The sequence below is a fragment of the Dermacentor variabilis genome, chromosome 2 (assembly GCF_050947875.1).
Source record: "Dermacentor variabilis isolate Ectoservices chromosome 2, ASM5094787v1, whole genome shotgun sequence".
Taxonomy (NCBI): domain Eukaryota; kingdom Metazoa; phylum Arthropoda; class Arachnida; order Ixodida; family Ixodidae; genus Dermacentor; species Dermacentor variabilis.
The window spans coordinates 2,228,091-2,248,880 of NC_134569.1; the positions used below are offsets into that span (position 1 = coordinate 2,228,091).

General features: G+C 52.8%; 1 protein-coding gene across 13 annotated transcripts in view; it reads right to left on the reverse strand.

Annotated features, from left to right (window-relative positions):
* LOC142571288 (parathyroid hormone/parathyroid hormone-related peptide receptor-like) overlaps positions 1-20,790 on the reverse strand; it is a 1,032,566-nt gene that overhangs the window by 306,489 nt on the left and 705,287 nt on the right. For 12 of the 13 annotated variants that reach the window (XM_075679532.1, XM_075679539.1, XM_075679537.1 and 9 more), the window contains one exon: positions 20,060-20,173. The exons of the other annotated variant lie outside the window; for it this stretch is intronic. In XM_075679532.1, coding sequence (XP_075535647.1) covers positions 20,060-20,173 — 114 coding nt within the window. The remainder of the gene's footprint in view (positions 1-20,059; positions 20,174-20,790) is intronic. 13 annotated transcript variants of the gene reach the window in all.

A 20,790-nucleotide genomic window follows, 5' to 3' on the forward strand; every position in this document is an offset into this window, starting at 1 on the left:
CGGTCGTGATTGGCTCCTATGCGCAAGCTACGAGAGTGAGCCAGTCGCATCGATAATTTCGATCCGGATCGGGCTTCATCGCGATCGATAGTGGTCGTGTGACACCGGTTTTACACATGGCTCCCACATAGGGAACACTTTAAGTTCAATGCTACTGAGTGAAGAGCAAGTGCATATATATGCCAGTGGTGGTATGTGGGCAAGTCTTTCTGGTGAAGCCAATACTTGTGCATTCAAAACATTTCAATTACCAGCGTAGTGCATCAATGTGTCTACTTCGACAAAATGGAGCACTAGTGCAGATATCTGAGCATGCCTGTCCAGGGCAGCAAGTGTGTCTACATTGAAACCACTACCAGCATGTGCGGCAGTTCTATTTCCAGCAGCGGGACTGCACAATAATCAGTAGGGTGCTCTCAAGCTGTTTATCTATGAAGCTCTGCCTGGACTGTGTGCCAAATATTTTTGGACGTGAAAGTGGGGGTGAATTGGTAAACATCAGTGGAACTGTGCCTGGACTTTGTGGCAAATGTTTTTGTATGTGAAAGTGTGAGTGAACTGGCAAAGAATTTGCTCTGGGCTACATGTGTTAAACGTTTTTCTCATTCAGAGTGCTTTTTTTTTTACTTTAGGAGACTGGAGATGTGCGCAAAGTGTGACATGTCAGTGTGCTAATTAATGTATTTGCTGGTTTGCAAATTATTCGTTGCAACTTTATTTTTTCCAGAGAAGTACAACTTTGCCTCTTGTAAAGGACTTTTTAGATAAAACACTTACTATTTATTATGACTATTGCTTCCTTTGTTACACAAATGCAGCTTCCAGTGCATTCCAGTTTATTTCCATGTTTATGTAAGTTTCTAATATGAGGCTTGCATATTCATTTCTCACGTTCTGGAGTGACAAGATGCAGCATTACTGTCTCATCGTTCGCTGTACTACAGTAGTGTTACACTGAATCCCCCGTTTAAGTATTCTGTACTAATTTCACTTTATTACTTTTTTGTTGTATGGTTATTTTTTCTCGCCATTACCTTCTTTGATATATCCTAAAGGCAATATTTCCAATTTTGCATTGTTCCCATTTTTTTTTATTTCTGTCACAGGATTGTTTTATGATGGTATGCGGTGGTATTTCTTTTCGTGCTCTTTTCAAGCTTCTAGATGATTGGTAACATTGCTTGGAGGCAGTTACCATCCAATTCATACTCTTGCATTTTTCAGTCTACTTCTTCCATTCGCTCCGATGTCACTTCTGCATAACTCTAGTCCATCTAATAGCACGCGCACTTTACTATGATAAATTAGACACTTTAGTACACTCCAGGTTTTTCTGTTCATTTTTGTATGTGTACTTGGAATTTTGTTTATGTGCTAGTGAACGTTCACTTTCGAGTTCATTACGAATCCTTTCTGCGACTTTTGTCATTGTTGATGTACTTTTATTCCTATTTGCTTTTCTCACACAGTTTGTTCGAACCTTGCATAAGCATTACATTTTAATATAGTGTTCTTGCTTTGTCACAATGTTCTCATTTCATGCACTCTTGGCATGAAGGGCTTGGTCTGGCCACCTGCCAAGACGTGGCCATTTTTTCTTTGCAGGATGTCATTCCCATTGTGGTTGTAAGCATCGTAGCTTACTAAAGGCGGTATTAAGGATTTATTATTCCTAACAGGCTCATTTTCGTGCGACTTGGTAGACGATGCGCCGGCCAGGCGGGGAACAGTGCTTGGCACTGCGCCATGGCTCTTACAGTCAACACCGACGCTTCTACTCATCTGGGGCGCGATTGGAGATCGTTGTTCGAAACGCACGATCAGTTTCACCTCACGCGATTGGCCTAGGCCGTGCCAACGGGTGCGGCTGACGACGTCTGCGCGGCATAGGCCAGTCGCGTGAGGCGAAACTAAACGCGTGTTTTGAACAACGATGTCTGATCGCGCCCGTCACCCGCGAAAACTAGCTTCAGATGATCGTAAACCTTTCAAGACCGCTTCTAGACCAGCTTTTTGATAACGTCCTAAAAACGTTTAGCAATTGGTTACGAATAGTTTTGGCAAAGGGATTACTTGTGTCTTTCCCAATCCTATTTCTAGACCAGCTTTTCGAATACGTCTTGCAGACCTGTTCTAGATCGTCTCAAGAAAGTAATTAAGCCGGACATTAGCAGAGATATCCGACGTTTTCCCGCCGAAGTTCTCTCATTCGTGTCTTCTTTAACCCGTTTTTATCGTCTTGGATAAACGCTACGAAAACGTTACGTATCGCTTTTGTGCTACCTGGGATAGAAGCATCGATAACTTTCCAGAAACCTCAGATACAGGCAGGCGCGTCCCGAGCTGTGCGATAACAATTTTTAGGCGGCGAAACGTGGTCGCCCGATAAAGATTAGTACACGTGTCAATACCCCCCTTTTTAAAAAGCATCGACTCCATGCTGCAAACAAACGAAAGTAATAAAGAAAAGCACTTGTAGCAAAGAAAACAACAAAATAAGGAAGTTCGTCAACGTCCGTAAAAGGGTTTAAGGCGCAAGACGTGGACCACTTCAGATCGTGCGCGGCGCCGCTGTGAATGCGAAATGCCGTCTGGCACGACCTCACAGTCCAATGCGCCAATGCGTCGGATGACCTTGTAGGGTCCGAAATAGCGTCGCAGTAGTTTCTCACTCAGTCCTCGTCGGCGTATCGGGGTCCATACCCAAACACGGTCGCCGGGCTGGTACTCAACGAAGCGCCGTTGGAGGTTGTAGTGTCGGCTGTTTCTTTGTCTGGCGTTGCAGTTGGGTCTTGGCGTCGGATCACGGCTGCGTCGTGCTGAACTGAAGCTGGAACTTCGAGTCGTCAAGTCGTCTTTGGTCGGTGTATTCTTGGTTTCCTGACTTAGTCGGGACGGCGGCGTGTCATTATTATGTCGCCGAGATGGTCTCTTCGGCGTCTTCGTCGGCGGCGGAGGATCTTCGTCAGCTCGACGAACAGCAACCGCACCTCCATCGGTTGCTGCTTTTAGTTTTCCGGATATGGGCTCGCAGACCGGCCCGGGCTGGGCCAGTGTATGGTCGGCGCTGTGCTGACAGGTAGCGGTCTGGTGACGGCGAACGGGGCGGTCGTCGAGCGCTCCACTGAGTGGCGGCGAGGTGGTCGGCGATATCGGGGTCCATACCCGAAATGTGGTCGCCCGATCAAGATAAGCACACGTGTCCATAGTACACCGCACCTCCACCAGATATCACGTAGTAGTGACGGTGAAGAAAGCATCCCAACTGCGAAAGACGAAACTAGCGTTTTATTGGGCGAACTTGTGCCCTCATAAACAGGCTACACTCAAAGAATGGCGACAGCGGCGAACGCAGTCGGCGATCGTCGAAAATCTGATCAACGGGTCAAGCGCGTTGGCTTTTATACATAAATCGTCGAACGTTCCAGACTAATCGCTGGGACCCGGGTGCCTTTCACAAAGTTCTATACCACTCGCGTCACGAAATGAAATCAGATAACACAAGGTTCGGCGACAACAGACAGCCGTATAGAAGCATCGATAACTTTCCAGAAACTTCGGATACATGCGGGCGCGTGCCGCGCTGTGCGATAACAATTGTTAGGCGGCGAAACGTGGTCACCCGATAAAAATAAGTACACGTGTCAATATGTTGGCGCTTGTATGTTACTCTTTTTTTACCTGTTTTTGTTCTTGTGACTGGTTATTGCTGTTGAATCATTGCGTGATTCTGTATGATAATTTAAGATACCTGTTCTCGATGTTGCTTCTGCATTCGTACTATTTTTTGTCATGTTCTAAGGTTAAAAAGCTGTTTTCATTTTTTATTTTTCGCTGCTTCTGAGCAAATGTATGGGTTATAGGGGTATTACTCAGGCTCGCGCGTGCGCACCTGACCCTTCTCTGGATCGCACAGCGCCGGCGGAGCGGCAGTCGCTCACTAGCACTTTCGCAGCAGCCCTAGCAGTCAGAGCTGTGACCCCTAACCCGCGGTTCGCAGTGAGTTGCGACCACGGCGGGTTCAGGCCAGTGGGGACAGGGTGATTCTCGACCTAAGGTGTTTATTCACCTTAGAGTACAAGGATACCAACTGACAACAACAGCAACAACACATACAAATACAACACAAAACCTCAGCGGCGGAGCATTCCGCACGTCTGGGGTGAAATAAACCGCACAGTGTGGGAACCACAAAAGAGGCTGATAAGAGTTCAGCTCACCCAGAGTGGATCCGCGCTCGGGCCCTGGGGCGGTCAGTCGCTCACAAAGGCCGGGCGCAACAGGGGGACGGCGTGCGGCGGTCTCGACGGCTGAATTGAGATGCGGCCAGTCATAAGCTCGTCTGCCGAAAGACAACGGTGCATCGGGGGAATAGCGCTTCTCCCCGAGCGGCGGAGAGGGAGTCTCCCGGTTCCAAGAAAAGGAAAGGAGGGAACGGGGTGCCTTCGGCTGCGGCGTCGCTGCCAGGCGCGAAGAGCAGCGAGAGCGGCGAACGTGCCCTCTCCCAGCTACTCTCCGCGAGCGAGCACGTGATTATCGCGTGATAACCGCGTGGCCGCTCCGGAGATATCGGGATGCGCGTGCGATCCCCACATCCCCCCCTCCTTAACATAACCCTTAAGCCGCTAAGAGGCCGCCGTCACCTGAGGCTTTCTTGAGAGGGACATGCTACTCCGACAGCAACACGGTTTGAGTCCATGTTGGTGAGGGAGCAGCTCTAGCTGCAGACCGCCGTTGTTTCCGTGTGGGTAGTCGCGAGCCAGGCCGGAACATCGAATGGTGGTACGGAGCAGCTTGACAGTAATAGGATGTAGTAGGAGGCAAGAAGGCTGCTGTGTCCGGGCCACCTTTGCTTCTCGGCGGCGTCACCTGCCTTGTCGGACGTGCCGGGTCCGTGGTGGCGAAAGGGCCCCTGAATTTGTCTTGGCTGTTTCGATTATGCTGACGCGATCCCCGAACCAGCCTCGATATGGCGCTGGACAGCTGTCTTTTGATGTTCCCGGAGGTCGTTGCCCTCTGGTATTTTAGAACGCGTTCCTTCCTGTTCGTCCCGACACAGCTCTCTCTGTCGTTGCGCACCCTCGCTGGTGTCGGCACGCAAGATCGGCAAAGGCGTGCCGACTTACCCCTGACGATAGCTTGCACCTCGCTGCGCAGCAGGGGTCCACTCTGTCCCTGCGGGCGAAGTCTTTCGCTCGGCCTTGAGGCTGGGTACTTGGTTGCGGGGCTCGAAACTCGGTCGCGGAGCTGTGCGGTGCGGTTCGGCGAATTCTGCACCGCGGCGACCATTCCGGACCGGAAGTCGCCCGCTGCACCTCTCACCTCGCTGTTGGCCGCCGGAGGATCTTTTCTCGCCGCCTGTTGCCTGCACTGCGCTGCTGACTGCTTACGGCCTGTTCGTCCGCACCGGCAGCGCAGACGGTCTTTCCTTTTTGCTTGGTGGTTGTTGCAAGGCTCCCGACGGGCGGTCTGCTGCTGCGACAATTCTGTTAGCCCCTCTCGCTTCTTCCAAAGAGAAAGCGCGTGCTCGCTCTGGAAGCCTGCATGCTAGACATCGGAGGAGCGTTCCGTCCGATATCGCGCACAATAAAATAGCCTCCGCGAACCGGACAGAGTTAGTTCTGCCGAGATCGCAAGATATAACGCCGCACTGGGCTCGAACGTCGAGCTGTGCCACCCATGCCGCTTGCCTGCAGGCGCGGCAGAGCGTTCTCCTCGGGCCACTCGTTCCCTCTGTCGTAGTAGGGTTTGAGATCACAGACATGCACCGGTCGGCTGGTCGGTCTTAACTTCAAGTCCGCCAGCCTGTACACGAGCGAAGAGACAGTCTCTCGCACCCGGTACGGTCCTATCCATTTCGGCGCCAGAGACGCTGAGAATTTCTTACTGGCGTCGCTTAGGACGTGATTACGTCTCAACACCAGGTCATCCACTTTGTAGTGAACTTCCCGATGAGAGCGGTCGTACTGCGCTTTCTGCTCGGCACGTGCAGTGCTCAGGTTCCGTCGCGCTTTTCGTAAAGCCTCCGTTACCTTCGCGCGCAGCCCAGTCGCATAATCGGCGCGTGCCGACGAAACAACCAGTTCCGTGCTGCTTCGTTCCTGTAGAGTAAGTTCTACCGGATTCAACAGCTCCCTCCCAAGGTTGAGGGTGGCGGGTGTATACCCAGTCGATCGATTCACTGTCGACCTGATCGCAAATCCAATTTCAGGAAGACAAGCGTCCCACTCATTGTGCGTCCCCGCAAATGCAACTAGCATGTGCTTGATGTTGCGGTTCACACGCTCAGTGGGATTCGCCTGGGCATGGTACGTGGTTGTTCTCCTGTGCTTAATGCCGAGAGCTGCACAAGAGTCCACGAAGAGTTTGGCAGTGAAGTAGGACGCATTGTCCGTTATCAGCTGCTCAGGATAGCCGAATCGTGTAAACACCTCGATCAGCTTTCCCATGATTACGCGTGCCGTCAGCTTCCGTAGGGGGAACAGTTCCACCCACTTGCTGAAATGGTCTGTGACTACGAGAAGGAATCGGTTCCCGCTCGGTATCCTGGGGTAAGGCCCCATGACGTCACATGCCGCAATTTGCCACGGTGTTCGGCTATTGATCGGCTGCATGAGCCCGGGTGGTCGTCCATCACGCGGCTTCACGCGTTGGAACACGTTGCAAGAGCGGGCGTAGCGCAACACATCCCGCTTCATTCCAGGCCAGGTAGCAAAGCGGCACAACTTCAGATAAGTCTTAGGGCCACTTGCATGCCCGGCGATGCACGTATCGTGAAAGTAGCGTAAAAGTGCTCCTCTCAGCGTGCGTGGAATCACCCCTTTGAAGGACTCGTGTGTATCCTTCTCCGCGGGAATGTATCTCAGCAGGACGCCGTCAGAGTCTAGCAGGTAGGAATCCAACGCGCTCACAGCATTACCAGCTGTTTCGGAGCGCCGCGCAGCCACAGCAATACCAGCTGCGTCCATGTGCGCCGCGGCCGCGCCGCCGGGCTCCCGGAGCCCCTCAAACACTTTCTTACAAAACGGATCCTCCCGCTGTGCCTCTAACAGCTCTTTTCTGCCGAACACGCTCCCCACTGAACTGACGCAGTCCAAGTGGTTCACGCTTTCGTCCTGCGAAGGGGGTTCGTCTGCCCTTCCTTCGGGACCAGCGCCGTCGAGCATTGTAGCAGTTACTCTGCTCTTAGGCTGAGTCACTGAAGGGTCACGATGGGTATTAATGTTACCCCTCCTGACGCCCTCAATCGTCGCAGCGGTTAGTCCGCTCTCAAGCTCAGTTTCGGGCGAGGTGAGTTGAGTAGTAATGTTACTCTTCTCACAGTCAACGGGCGCGCGCGAAAGTGCGTCCGCCACAACGTTGTTCTTTCCTCTCCTGTAGCGAACGGTAAAATCGTATCGCTGCCGGAGAAGTGCCCATCGCGCGAGCCGGCCGCTCGGCTCTCCTAAGCGCCTAAGCCAAGTTAGTGCCATATGATCGGTCTCAATTATGAACGGGACTCCATCAATATAGTAGTCGAACTTTTTGAGAGCGAAAAGGATCGCCAGACATTCCTTTTCGGTCACGGAGTAATTTCTCTCTGCGGGAGTCAAAGAGCGGCTGGCAAAAGCTACCGGGCGCAAACTACCTTCGTGCTTTTGGAGCAAAACCGCTCCTAGGCCAAGGTCTCTGGCGTCCGTATGTATGACAAATTCTTTGTTCAAGTCTGGTAGCCTTAACTCGGTGGTTTCCACGAGCGCGTTTACGAGGTTGCGCAGTGCCTCCTCTTGCTCGGGACCCCACCTCCACTGCTCACCTTTCCTCAACAGCATAGTCAAGGGGGCTTGCAGTGCAGCGCAGTTTCGGATGAACTGTCGATAGAAGTTCGCCAGCCCCAAAAAGCGTCTCAGTCCGCCTATGTCTGCCGGTGACGGGTAGCTCAATAATGCCTGAACCTTGTCATCACACGGCAGAAGGCGTCCGTTATCAAGTTTAAACCCCAGTAGCGTTACTCGGGTTGCTGCAATCTGGGTCTTGGTCGGGTTTAGCGTAATCCCCGCAGACCTCAGACGCTCCAACACGTCCCTGAGATGGCATAAGTGCCCATCAAAGGTACGCGAGTATACCACAACATCGTCCAGGTAAGCAAGAGCGTGGTGCCACCTTGCGTCACCCAAGACACGGTCCATCAGGCGCTGGTAAGTCGCAGGCGCACCGACAAGTCCGAATGGCATACGGGTAAACTGGAAAAGTCCCCTGTGACAAGTGAAGGCAGTCTTCTCTCGGTCACAGGGATCTACCTCCACCTGAAAGTATCCTCTGCTTGCATCGAGCGTAGTGAAGTACTTCGCTCCGCCAACGTTGGATACGATCGAGGGAATGCTAGGAAGCGGATATGCGTCCTTGCGTGTCACCTCGTTCAGGCGGCGATAGTCAACACAAACATCCTTTTTAGGAACCAACACCACAGGAAAACCCCATGGGCTGTCCGACCTTTCTACAACGCCTGTATCGAGCAGTTCGTCCAGAGCGCTGTCTAGTGCTTTCCTCTTAGCCAAACTCACCGGCCGAGGATTACACTTCCACGGAGAGGCGTCGCCTGTCTCAATTTTGTGCCTGTATAGCGTAGTGCAACCAGGCCGCTCTGTGAATACGGCGTCATATTCAGTCAGAAGCGATGAGAGGCGAGCCTTTTCTTCCCCCGACAAACTGCTTGAGTCGTCCAGCAGCGGGTGGTATCGTTCGCCCCTCACTGCGGCACAGTCTGCCACCGCAGCGGGGGTTATGGGCTTTGCGAGAGGGGAGCAGTTCCCCTCCGCGCGCTTTTTTCTCAGCGCGGTTGGCCGGACGGCATGTCGACCCGGCCGCAACCGTTCTGAGGGACCTTTTCGGGCAATCGTTTGGTCGGTCTGCGCGCGAAGCATCATCGAACGAAGTTGTCTCTGACGCTTTTTGAAATGAAACGAAAGGTTTCAGGGTGCCACATGCTCGCTCCCTATATCCTCCGTTGCAGACGTCAATAACAATGCCCGTCTTGGCGAGGAAGTCTCTACCAAGAATTATAGGAACCGACAGGCCGGGAAGGTGAGCTAGGCGTTGTCGCCTCACCCGTTTCTCCCACCGCACCACAAGCCTAGCAGCACAGCTCGCTTGCGCCGTGCCACTGGCGAGTCGGAAGGTCACATTACTCTCTCTCAGTCGGATAGCGTTCCGACGGAGATGTTCACACACCTCGTCGCCAAATCGTGAAGCGCTTGCTCCTGTGTCTAACAGCGCAAAAAACCTGCGCCGGGCGACTGTAACCTCTATGAGCGGCACTGGCGTGTCGTTGGGTGGTCCGAAACGACAAGCCAGCGGGGCAAGGAGTTCATGCGTCTCACTTCGCACCGCTGTAACCGCCGCCGGCCATGCAGCGTTGCTTACCGGCGGCTCCGCTCGTTTCCCGAAAGCGCGTGCTCTCGGTTCGCAGGCTGTCTGCAATCCCGGGCGAAGTGCCCCGGCTGGTTGCACCGATAACAGAGGAGAGCCGGCCTTTGTCGGGCTTGGCGTCCAGTGCCTCGCGCCGTTTGACCGTTGTTCCTCTCTATCGACTGCTCCCTTGCAGGCACGCTCTGCTCTGGCATCATCGAGCCGGCATGTCGACCACGATTCTGCATACCTCGGCCATCGGCAGCGCGTGCTGCACGCATGGCATAAGTGTACGGGTCGAGAGCCCGGTCAGATAAGTCCCAACCGTTTCTCAGTTGTCCGTCACTGAAAGCAACCGCACCATCTCCACCGGAACGAGTGCGAAAAGTGTCCCCGTTTCAGGCGCATCGCGGCTCAAGTGCCCTCGACTCTGGGGGTGGAGGTCGGTATGAGCGCGAGGCGAGTATGTCCGCCTGTATGCGCTTTGCCTCCGAGGCCAGCTCATCCAAATCCCTGAACTTGCTACCTCTTAGGTACGCTGCGAAGGTGGGATGAGCTTGTCGCGTGACTCTCTCCACCTTATCGCAGTTCGGAGCAGAAGGGTCAGCGGTACGATAAAGTTCGTCCATCGCCCTTACGTACTCGAGCAAGGATTCGTCCGGATGCTGAATACGTAGCTCCAACTCGCGCCGCAGACGACGCTCGTAATCTGCGGGCAGGAATTCCTCGCGTAAGGTCGCTCGGAACTCAGCCAGCGTGCTAGACCGGTAGCCAGTAAGCCGGAACCAGCGGGCAGCGTGATCAGTCAACGACACTGGTACGACGCGTTCCAGTATCTCGCCATCGGACAGCCCCGTTGTGCGCTGGTAAGTCAGCACGCGATCGAGGTATTCGTTGACGCTAACTGAATCATGATACCCGCTGTAGGTGGGTAAGTCCACCCTCACTCTCGGTCTAGCAGCGGCGGCAGATGTCAGCAGAGTGTTCTGCACGGCACCTGTCAACCTCTCAATCAAGCGCATCGCATCGTGCAACAGTGCCTGTTGAGGCTCGCTCTGGCCAGTAATGCCTGGCACAGGAGCAGAACGCGTTGAGCAAGTGTGCCGCAGTGGCTCCATGCTCTCCGCAAACTCTGGCGAAGGGGTCGGCGTAATGTGCCTCGCGCCTTCAAGGGTACATCCTGCCGGAGAGAGCGCCTCGTGTGTAGCGCTGCCCTCTTCGAAGCTTATCAAATTCCCAGGGCTAATGTTCGCCGCAGGGCATGACTGAGCGGTAGCAGTTACCGCCGCTTCGAATTGTTGCCTGTTGGTAGCAACCTGCGACAGCGTATACAACGGCTGTAAGTCAGCCCCGTATGCTGCCATGGTTCGTTCGTGTAGTGGCAATCACTCACACAAACAGACTCAACCTGTCACACCTCTGGCCCCACGTTGGGCGCCAAATATAGGGGTATTACTCAGGCTCGCGCGTGCGCACCTGACCCTTCTCTGGATCGCACAGCGCCGGCGGAGCGGCAGTCGCTCACTAGCACTTTCGCAGCAGCCCTAGCAGTCAGAGTTGTGACCCCTAACCCGCGGTTCGCAGTGAGTTGCGACCACGGCGGGTTCAGGCCAGTGGGGACAGGGTGAGTCTCGACCTAAGGTGTTTATTCACCTTAGAGTACAAGGATACCAACTGACAACAACAGCAACAACACATACAAATACAACACAAAACCTCAGCGGTGGAGCATTCCGCACGTCTGCGGTGAAATAAACCGCACAGTGTGGGAACCACGAAAGAGGCTGATAAGAGTTCAGCTCACCCAGAGTGGATCCGCGCTCGGGCCCTGGGGCGGTCAGTCGCTCACAAAGGCCGGGCGCAACAGGGGGATGGCGTGCGGCGGTTTCAGCGGCTGAATTGAGATGCGGCCAGTCACAAGCTTGTCAGCCGAAAGACAACGGTGCATCGGGGAATAGCGCTTCTCCCCGAGCGGCGGAGAGGGAGTCTCCCCGGTTCCAAGAAAAGGAAAGGAGGGAATGGGGTGCCTTGGGCTGCGGCGTCGCGGCCAGGCGCGAAGAGCAGCGGAAGCGGCGAACGTGCCCTCTCCCAGCTACTCTCCGCGAGCGAGCACGTGATTATCGCGTGATAACCGCGTGGCCGCTCCGGAGATATCGGGATGCGCGTGCGATCCCCACAGGGTGAATGGACCTAGTCACGCAGAGTTTATCTGTCTTTAGACCTTTCAAACCAGGCAATGTATGTCTGAATAAACTGAAAGTTAACTGCGTTACATTCGGGTATTATATATATATATATTTTTGTTTTTATCGGAAGGTATCACACACAGGGGCCCTATGTTCGGTTTTGCACTCACCAGTCGCCTGGGGAGTGGGAACTGACGATGACGATCATGCGTCTAAACATCGTGCGCTTTAAGCCAATCAGACGCACGATTCGTGTCATCGTCAGTTCGCTCTCGAGACGAACTTCGTATCGCATCAATGCATGTATTCATATGCACGGAAAGAGGGCTCTCGTATTGTGCGTGATCGAATGCGGAGTGTATTTCCCAAGCAGCAGGACCGAAGCTACGCGGTGAGCCGAGGCGGCTTCACCCCGGACGCCCGTGAGAGCTGAAATTTGGGTGCGTGTGTGGGACCTGACTTCAAGCGGAACAACCGCATTTTCTTCAGTCGGCCTCCGCAGAATGTCACGGTGTGTTACGAGTTAGGCGTTCTCGTTGGGCGCTTGGTTGAGGGCCGTGTAGCGCCCACAGTGGTGCACACAGCTTGTGGAATGAACTATAGATCATTGGAGTTCACTTAAGCAGGCGAGATCTAACTTCGTTATACCGAGTCAGGGTGCAGCTAGCGCTTGTGCACCGAGAACTCCGTGTAGCGTCAAAAAAAAAAAAAAATTCGTGAGCCCTTCTTCTTTGAGAAGAAAGACGAGCAGCGAAGCTATGGTGTGTTTTACCTGAATCGACGCATCCATGTATATATAGGTGTAATTATTATCATTATTAATATAACAACACACAAAGCCCACTGGCGGTAAGAGTGTGTGTCGGACACAGGTGGCCGCTCAACCGAGCCTCGACGCGAGCGACGATATGCGTTGACCGGGGCGCACTCAAAGGAGTGCACAAAACAAAAGAGATCTGTTTGCAATTTGCGATTGAGCAAACTTTCTAGCTGATTAGCTGAATGAAACTTGGATGGACTAGAGTTTTATTCTAGCGGAAAAACATGGCGCTGTCCGTTTCCCTTCCGTAGAACCCCATGTATTCACAGCAGGCGGCAATTGCACAATATTTACATCTTCACTATGAACTAATTGTGACAAGTAAATGAAACTCGGCATAATGATACAGTGGTATTAGAGACCAATTTCAGTAAACTTTTTTCAAAGATAGCTACATTTGATTGAGAGCTACAGATCCTTCGCGAGAAACTGGAGACTGTTGCGTTTCGCCTGCGACACGTGGTTTTGCCGGCGCGACGGCGGCGGGGCGGCGGACATTTTGGCCCGATCGTCGTCACCGCAACACTCATCGCCAGGTGTTTCCAGGCGCGTCTGCGGCGATGCGACCGCCTAGGGATTTCGTTCCAGTCATTGTGCCCGAAACAGGCGAGGCCAAAGCAGGGATCTCCTTCCAGTTATTGGGCCCGAAACAGGCGATGCCAAAGCAGGGATCTCGTTCCAGTCATTGTGCCCGAAACAGGCGATGCCAAAGCAGGGACCATCTTCTCGTTACAGTCATTGTGTCCGACCGGCAGCGCCACGACAGTGTGCTGCGCAGCGCCACGACAGTATGCTGCGCAGCGCCACGTCAGTGTGCTGCGCAGCGCCACGACCAGGTGCTACGAGATCGTGCGCAGCGCCACGACATGGTGCTACGGCATCGCTACGACAGTGTGCGTCACCATTAGCCCATTGTACATTCACGTGCTCGTCTTTTGAGGGGTTCCTTCTTGCCCTCAACTGCGAGAGTATAAAAACAGCTGCCCCCGGACGCCAGAGGAGGGCTCCGATTTCTTCCGTTGAGTGAAGTGCTCTCCCGTCTCTCTACTTCGGTCAAACCTGACCGCCAACTCTTTGCGATGTTAAAATAAACAAGTTGTTTCGTTGTTACCTGTCGACTCATGCTTTGCCGGGACCTTCGGATGCTTGCAGTTGTACCCCAGGCCGCCAGGCCAACGCTACCCTTGGGGCTTGCGACCCAGGTACAACCACGGGCGTCAGCGCCGAGTTCCCAACAGATCGTACCAGCAGTCCGATCCAAATATCTGGTTGCCAGCGGTGAGATCGCCTACGACTTCAAACAACGGTCTGCCAGCGGCGAGATCGCGACAACGGAGGCCAGCAGCAAAGAGATGCAGTTGACTGTATGCTGAGCAGCTCAACGTCGATCCGGGAGCAGTGCAACGAGCCCTGTGTGACGACTGGTTGCCTGCAGCGGAACGACTGCGCGGAATTCCTGCCTGCGAGGTTTGGTGAGTGCGGGACTTTCTTCTACTGAGCTTTGCCAGGCTTTTTGTTAGTGTCAGAAACAGAGCTGGTAATTGTGGTTGTCGTTGCTGCCGGGTTAGTTTGCGGCAAGACAATAGTAAGCAGTAGAGAAAGCAGCATTCAGAGCAGCCATGGATTTGAAGTCGTTGCGCAAACCGAAATTGTTGGAGCTTGCAAGAGAGTTGGGTCTGGATGTCTCAGACAAACTAAGAAAACCGGAACTGATAACGGCTATTCTTGAGTTAGAGGCTGAGGATGACGAGCTGTCGGAATGCCTTGAGACTATTGAGGAGAGGTCAAAAAGACAGGAGCGCGAACTTAAAGAGCAGAAAGAAAAAGAAGAGCGCGAACACGCTTTGGAAATGAAGCGTCTCGAGGTAGAGATGGAACGCGCTCGTAATGGAAGTCAGGCACACGGTGCAGGAGAACGCGTATTGTTCAAAATGACTGACCTGATGCGGCCGTTTAAGCTTGGAGAGGACATTGGTTTGTTCCTGGTTAACTTTGAGCGAACGTGCGAGAAGCAGGGGTTCTCTCGGGAAACGTGGCCACAGCGCTTGCTCACTTTGTTACCCGGCGAGGCGGCCGACGTAGTCGCTCGCTTGGATAGAGAGGAAGCAGAGGATTTCGACAAAGTAAAATCGAGTCTGCTAAAAAAGTACCGGCTGTCTGCGGAAGCGTTCCGTCGGAAGTTTCGGGAAAATGAGAAAGGCAAAAGTGAGTCATATACAGAGTTTGCGTATAGGCTTATGTCGAACATGCAGGAGTGGCTCAAAGAAGAGAAAGCGTTTGGTGACCACGATAAAGTTCTGCAGTGTTTCGGGCTAGAACAGTTTTATAGTCGGTTACCGGAGAACGTGCGATACTGGGTCTTGGATAGGCCAGACGTGAGTACGGTGGCTAGAGCCGCTGAGCTAGCCGAGGAGTTTGTGACGCGTCGAGCTCGCGGAGCTAAGGACGGTCAAAAGGGTGAATTTGGCTCCAAGTCTGAGAGGCCAAGAGTCACACCCATGAGATTAAAGAGGGACACGCGTAGTGCGGATGCGAGCGAAAGCAGTCCGACCAAACGTAAAGAGACGGCGGAAGCCGAACGCAGAAAGCGGTTCGAGATGAGGCGAGCGGGCGTTTGTTATACGTGCCAGAAGCCGGGTCACTTTTCGGCGCAGTGTCCGGAAACAACACCAAAAGTTGTGTTTTTTTCAATAGGCAGCACTGACGAGAACATGAAGCTTCTTGAGCCTTACATGCGAGACCTCCTCGTAAACGGGAAAGAGTGCCGAGTGCTTCGCGATTCCGCAGCTACGATGGATGTAGTTCACCCGTCTTACGTAGAACCCCATATGTTCACGGGCGAGTGCGCGTGGATCAAGCAAGCCGTGGAAGCTCATAGCGTGTGTCTGCCGGTAGCAAAAGTGCTTATTGAAGGACCTTTCGGAGCGCTTGAGACGGAGGCGGCAGTGTCATCTATGCTGCCAACCCAGTACCCGTACCTATTTTCAAACAGGTCCGATCACCTCCTGCGCGAGAAGGGGCTTTTGTTTGGTGAAGCTAGTGTTCAGGCCTTAACCAGATCGAAGGTTCGGGAGCTCGCTGCAAAGGCGGTAGTTGCGGGGCCGACGTTATCAAACAACGAAAAAGGGTCAGAGGCGCAGCAAGCTGATATTCAGAGCCCGCCCGAACAGAATAGAATTGAGTCTGTAGCGTTGAAGGCGCCAGATACTGGAGAGGAAAATCCCGACGCGGGAAAGTTAGAAGAGCTATCTACTGATTTGCTCATCGCGCCTACGTCAGACGGACTTGATAGGTTGCTAAAAGTCAGCCGGACGGCTTTGATAGCCGAGCAAAAAAAGGATGGCAGCCTGGAAAACGTGCGCTGCAATGTCAAAGACGGTATCGCCAGGAAAACTGCGCGTTTTGTGGAAAGAGGTGGAGTCCTGTACCGGAAGTATCTAGACCGAAGAGGAGTGGAGTTCGATCAGCTGGTCGTGCCTCAATGCTATCGTCAGGATCTGTTGCGCTTGTCACACGGGGGTTCGTGGTCCGGACACCTAGGAGTTAAGAAAACTAAGGACCGTCTCTTGCAAGAGTACTATTGGCCAGGGTGTTTTCGGGACGCAGACCATTTCGTGAGGACATGTGACACTTGTCAGCGGGTGGGCAAACCAGGGGACAAATCGAGGGCGCCGTTGAAATTGGTACCTATCATTACGGAGCCTTTTAGACGGCTCGTTATTGATACAGTGGGACCTCTGCCGGTAACAGCCACGGGGTACAGACACATTTTGACTGTGATCTGCCCAGCGACAAAGTTCCCTGAAGCAGTGCCGCTTAAAGAACTCAGCTCAGTTGAGATAGTTAATGCACTACTGTCCATATTTGCGCGAGTTGGTTTTCCTGCAGAAATTCAATCAGATCAGGGCACAGTGTTTACTAGCGCTTTGACGACAACTTTTCTCGAAAGGTGTGGGGTAAAGCTGCTACACAGCTCAGTGTACCACCCACAGTCGAATTCCGTTGAGAAGCTCCACTCCGTCATGAAGCGCGTGTTGAGAGCCTTGTGTTTTGAACATCAAACTGACTGGGAGCTGTGTCTGCCTGGGGTGATGTTTGCTTTAAGGACCGCGCCGCATGCGGCTACGGGGTTTTCGCCAGCTGAACTGGTGTACGGTCGCTCGCTTCGATCTCCGCTTCGCATGCTTCGAGAATCATGGGAAGGTAGGGGCGACGACCCAGTCGTGGTGGAGTACGTGCTTAAGCTCCTCGAACGCTTAAGAAGGGCACAGGAGTTGTCAGGTGAAGCAATGACAAAGGCCCAGCAGAGGGCCAAGGTTTATTATGATCGGACAGCCAGGGCCCGTCGTTTTGAGGTTGGCGATGAGGTCATGATATTGCGCACATCGCTAAACAACAAACTAGACGTGCAGTGGGAGGGCCCAGCGCGAATTGTTCAGAAACTGTCGGACGTTAACTACGTGGTAAGTCTGCCAGGAAAGCGGAAAGCACAGCAAGTTTACCACTGTAATCTGCTCAAACCTTATAGACAAAGGGAAGCAGTGGTGTGCATGATGGTAAACGTTCCTGAAGAGCTTCCGGTCGAGCTTCCGGGACTAGGCTCAGTGACGAACAGGGAAGACACCGGTCAAGTCATTAGTGACCTTATCAGTAAAGCACCGCTGTCGCCTGAGCAGAAAACCGAACTACACCAGCTATTACAAGAGTTTCAAGGTCTGTTCTCTGAGAGGCCTGGTAGGACTTCTGTACTTACTCATGATATAGAACTTACCTCCACAGAGCCAGTACGATCCAAGGCGTATCGGGTGTCACCCCGCCAGAGCGATATTATGGAGGCTGAGGTAAAGAAAATGCTACAGCTCGGTGTTATTGAGGCAGGTGAGAGTGATTATACCTCCCCTTTGATTTTAGTTGAGGTACCGGGCAAGGAACCTCGTCCTTGCGTCGACTACCGCAGGCTTAATTCCATCACTAAGGATCAAATTTATCCGATCCCTAACATCGAGGAGCGCCTTGAGAAAGTTAGTAGCGCTCAGTTTATTTCCACCCTAGATCTTGTCAGGGGTTATTGGCAGGTTCCCCTTACAGAAGAGGCTAGTAGGTATGCGGCGTTCATTTCACCAATGGGAACATTCCGTCCTAAAGTGTTGAGTTTTGGTTTGAAGAACGCGCCATACTGTTTTTCAAGTCTCATGGATAAAGTGTTGCGGGGACAGCAAGAATTCGCTTTACCGTATCTAGACGACGTAGCGATATTCTCCGCATCCTGGTCTGAGCATATGACACACTTGCGGGCAGTGCTAACCCGCCTGCGCGAAGCAGGCTTGACAGTAAAGGCTCCTAAGTGCCAGTTAGCACAGGCCGAGGTTGTCTACCTCGGTCACGCGATTGGTCAGGGTCGTCGCCGCCCCTCTGAAATAAAAGTGGCCGCTGTGCGAGACTTTCCGCAACCGCGCACAAAGACCGATATTCGGTCGTTCTTAGGTGTCGCCGGCTACTATCAGAGGTACATCCCTAGGTACTCTGATATCGCGGCTCCCCTGACGGATGCTCTAAGAAAGACAGAGCCTCAAACAGTCGTCTGGGACGAGACAAAGGAAAGAGCTTTTAGCGCCCTAAAGAGTGCCCTAACAAGCCAGCCTGTGCTACGATCGCCAGACTATACAAAAGGGTTCATTGTTCAGTGCGATGCTAGTGAGCGAGGCATGGGCGTTGTACTGTGCCAACGGGAAAATGGAGAAGTAGAACACCCCGTCCTGTATGCTAGTCGTAAGCTGACCAGTCGTGAGCAGGCGTATAGCGCCACCGAGAAAGAGTGTGCATGTCTCGTGTGGGCCGTTCAGAAATTGTCATGCTATCTAGCCGGCTCGAGGTTTATCATTGAGACAGATCACTGCCCTCTCCAATGGCTGCAGACCATCTCTCCCAAAAATGGCCGCCTCCTGCGCTGGAGCCTCGCTTTACAACAATATTCCTTTGAGGTGCGTTACAAAAAGGGGAGTCTCAACGGTAACGCCGATGGCTTAAGTCGAAGCCCCTAACGTAGGAATCAGCCTCAAAATTGTTTGTTACTGATGTTTTTCTTCCTGAGGCAGGATTTTTTTTAACATATTGCTTTTGTTTAGTGTTTCAAAGTGATGATATGCTTTCTAGTGCAATTTTTCAATTTGTGGACGCGTTCTGAGTGATGCTAGACTACTGTAAGGAACTAGGCAGTGGTATAAAAAGGGGAAAGAGCCTGGCAGGGCTTAGTGAGGGTTGTGCCGTGCTTGCTGACTGAGCGGTTGAGTTTTCAGCGTAGTTCTAACGCTTGCCGGGAACGAGAACAAAAATGTGAACTCTCCCGAAGTCACTTTGCAGTGTCCCGTGCGAACCTGAACGAGAGAACGAGGCCTTCTCTGTGCGCTGCGCTCAAGAAACGTCAAGGGACGCCCGACTTCGGTTATGAGCATCATCGAGCGACATCCCTCCGGACAGCGGATGCAGTCCCCTGTCCATCGGGATCTCCTTTCCCCGGCGGGGCGGTCTGTTGCGTTTCGCCTGCGACACGTGGTTTTGCCGGCGCGACGGCGGCGGGGCGGCGGACATTTTGGCCCGATCGTCGTCACCGCAACACTCATCGCCAGGTGTTTCCAGGCGCGTCTGCGGCGATGCGACCGCCTAGGGATTTCGTTCCAGTCATTGTGCCCGAAACAGGCGAGGCCAAAGCAGGGATCTCCTTCCAGTTATTGGGCCCGAAACAGGCGATGCCAAAGCAGGGATCTCGTTCCAGTCATTGTGCCCGAAACAGGCGATGCCAAAGCAGGGACCATCTTCTCGTTACAGTCATTGTGTCCGACCGGCAGCGCCACGACAGTGTGCTGCGCAGCGCCACGACAGTATGCTGCGCAGCGCCACGTCAGTGTGCTGCGCAGCGCCACGACCAGGTGCTACGAGATCGTGCGCAGCGCCACGACATGGTGCTACGGCATCGCTACGACAGTGTGCGTCACCATTAGCCCATTGTACATTCACGTGCTCGTCTTTTGAGGGGTTCCTTCTTGCCCTCAACTGCGAGAGTATAAAAACAGCTGCCCCCGGACGCCAGAGGAGGGCTCCGATTTCTTCCGTTGAGTGAAGTGCTCTCCCGTCTCTCTACTTCGGTCAAACCTGACCGCCAACTCTTTGCGATGTTAAAATAAACAAGTTGTTTCGTTGTTACCTGTCGACTCATGCTTTGCCGGGACCTTCGGATGCTTGCAGTTGTACCCCAGGCCGCCAGGCCAACGCTACCCTTGGGGCTTGCGACCCAGGTACAACCACGGGCGTCAGCGCCGAGTTCCCAACAGATCGTACCAGCAGTCCGATCCAAATAAGACGAACATGTTTTCATGTCGACGCGACGCGTAGACGGACGGGCAGCGACCACCGTCGGAAGGTAGCCATTTTCTGTCAAAGAAAACAGGTTGGTATGTGGTTTTAGAATTCGGGGAAGAATTCGGTGTAACCAGATTGTCCTGGAACATGTTTGGGGCGTAGAAATCGGGTGAAATCAGATTTTACCGGATAACGAACAAGCCTATAAATAAAGGATATGGTGTGGACGCTTGCCTTCACATATTTTTCGTTGCACATCTAAAACGCCAGTCAATTTATTGCTTGAACAGTGAAAGGAAGCTGAGCACACCTGACGTGTCGAAGCCGAAGACGTAGCTGGGGCACTTCGTCCGGGCTACGGTGCCAGCTGGCGTCGCCCTCCAGCACACCAAACCGTCCCACGTTTGCGGACAGCTCAGGATTCCTGTGAACACAACGTATCCTGTTGTAGCGTCCCAGCTTAATTCATCGGCACTCATAGCAGAATGAACAAGATTTCGCAAAACACTTATTTCTCTCAAAAACAATTGCTAATGAAGAAAAAAACACCATTCCCGCTTTCTTTCTCTCACAAAGGCGAAACAACATGTGCAAGAGCGGTTAAGCGTGTTAAAATTATTCCATCTGTGACGAGCATCACGACGATCTCTAGTGCTTGCCTGAAATTTCGACGTTGAAATACCTACGTTCTGCAATATGTTCCTATAAACGCGAATACATACAGCCCAGGCACACTTTGCTTTGTTCTAAAATAGCCGATGAGGTGACCATCCTGAGAGAGGGAGAGAGAGAAACAACGTTATTTAGTCGCCTGCAGAACGACGCCATCCATCCTTAAACATTTATTTTCATAATTTCTAAATAGTTATTGTTGGTAATATGGTTATTTCATACAGATCTGAAAAGAAAAAAATATTTTTGTCATTTGGGAGCGTGGGGTTTCTTCGTGTTCTTTTACTGGCTTGTATTTTCATTTGGATACCGTTGAGACCTTGAGCACCTGGCCACAGTCCCGCAAGTGGCAGTCCATCTCTCCGACGT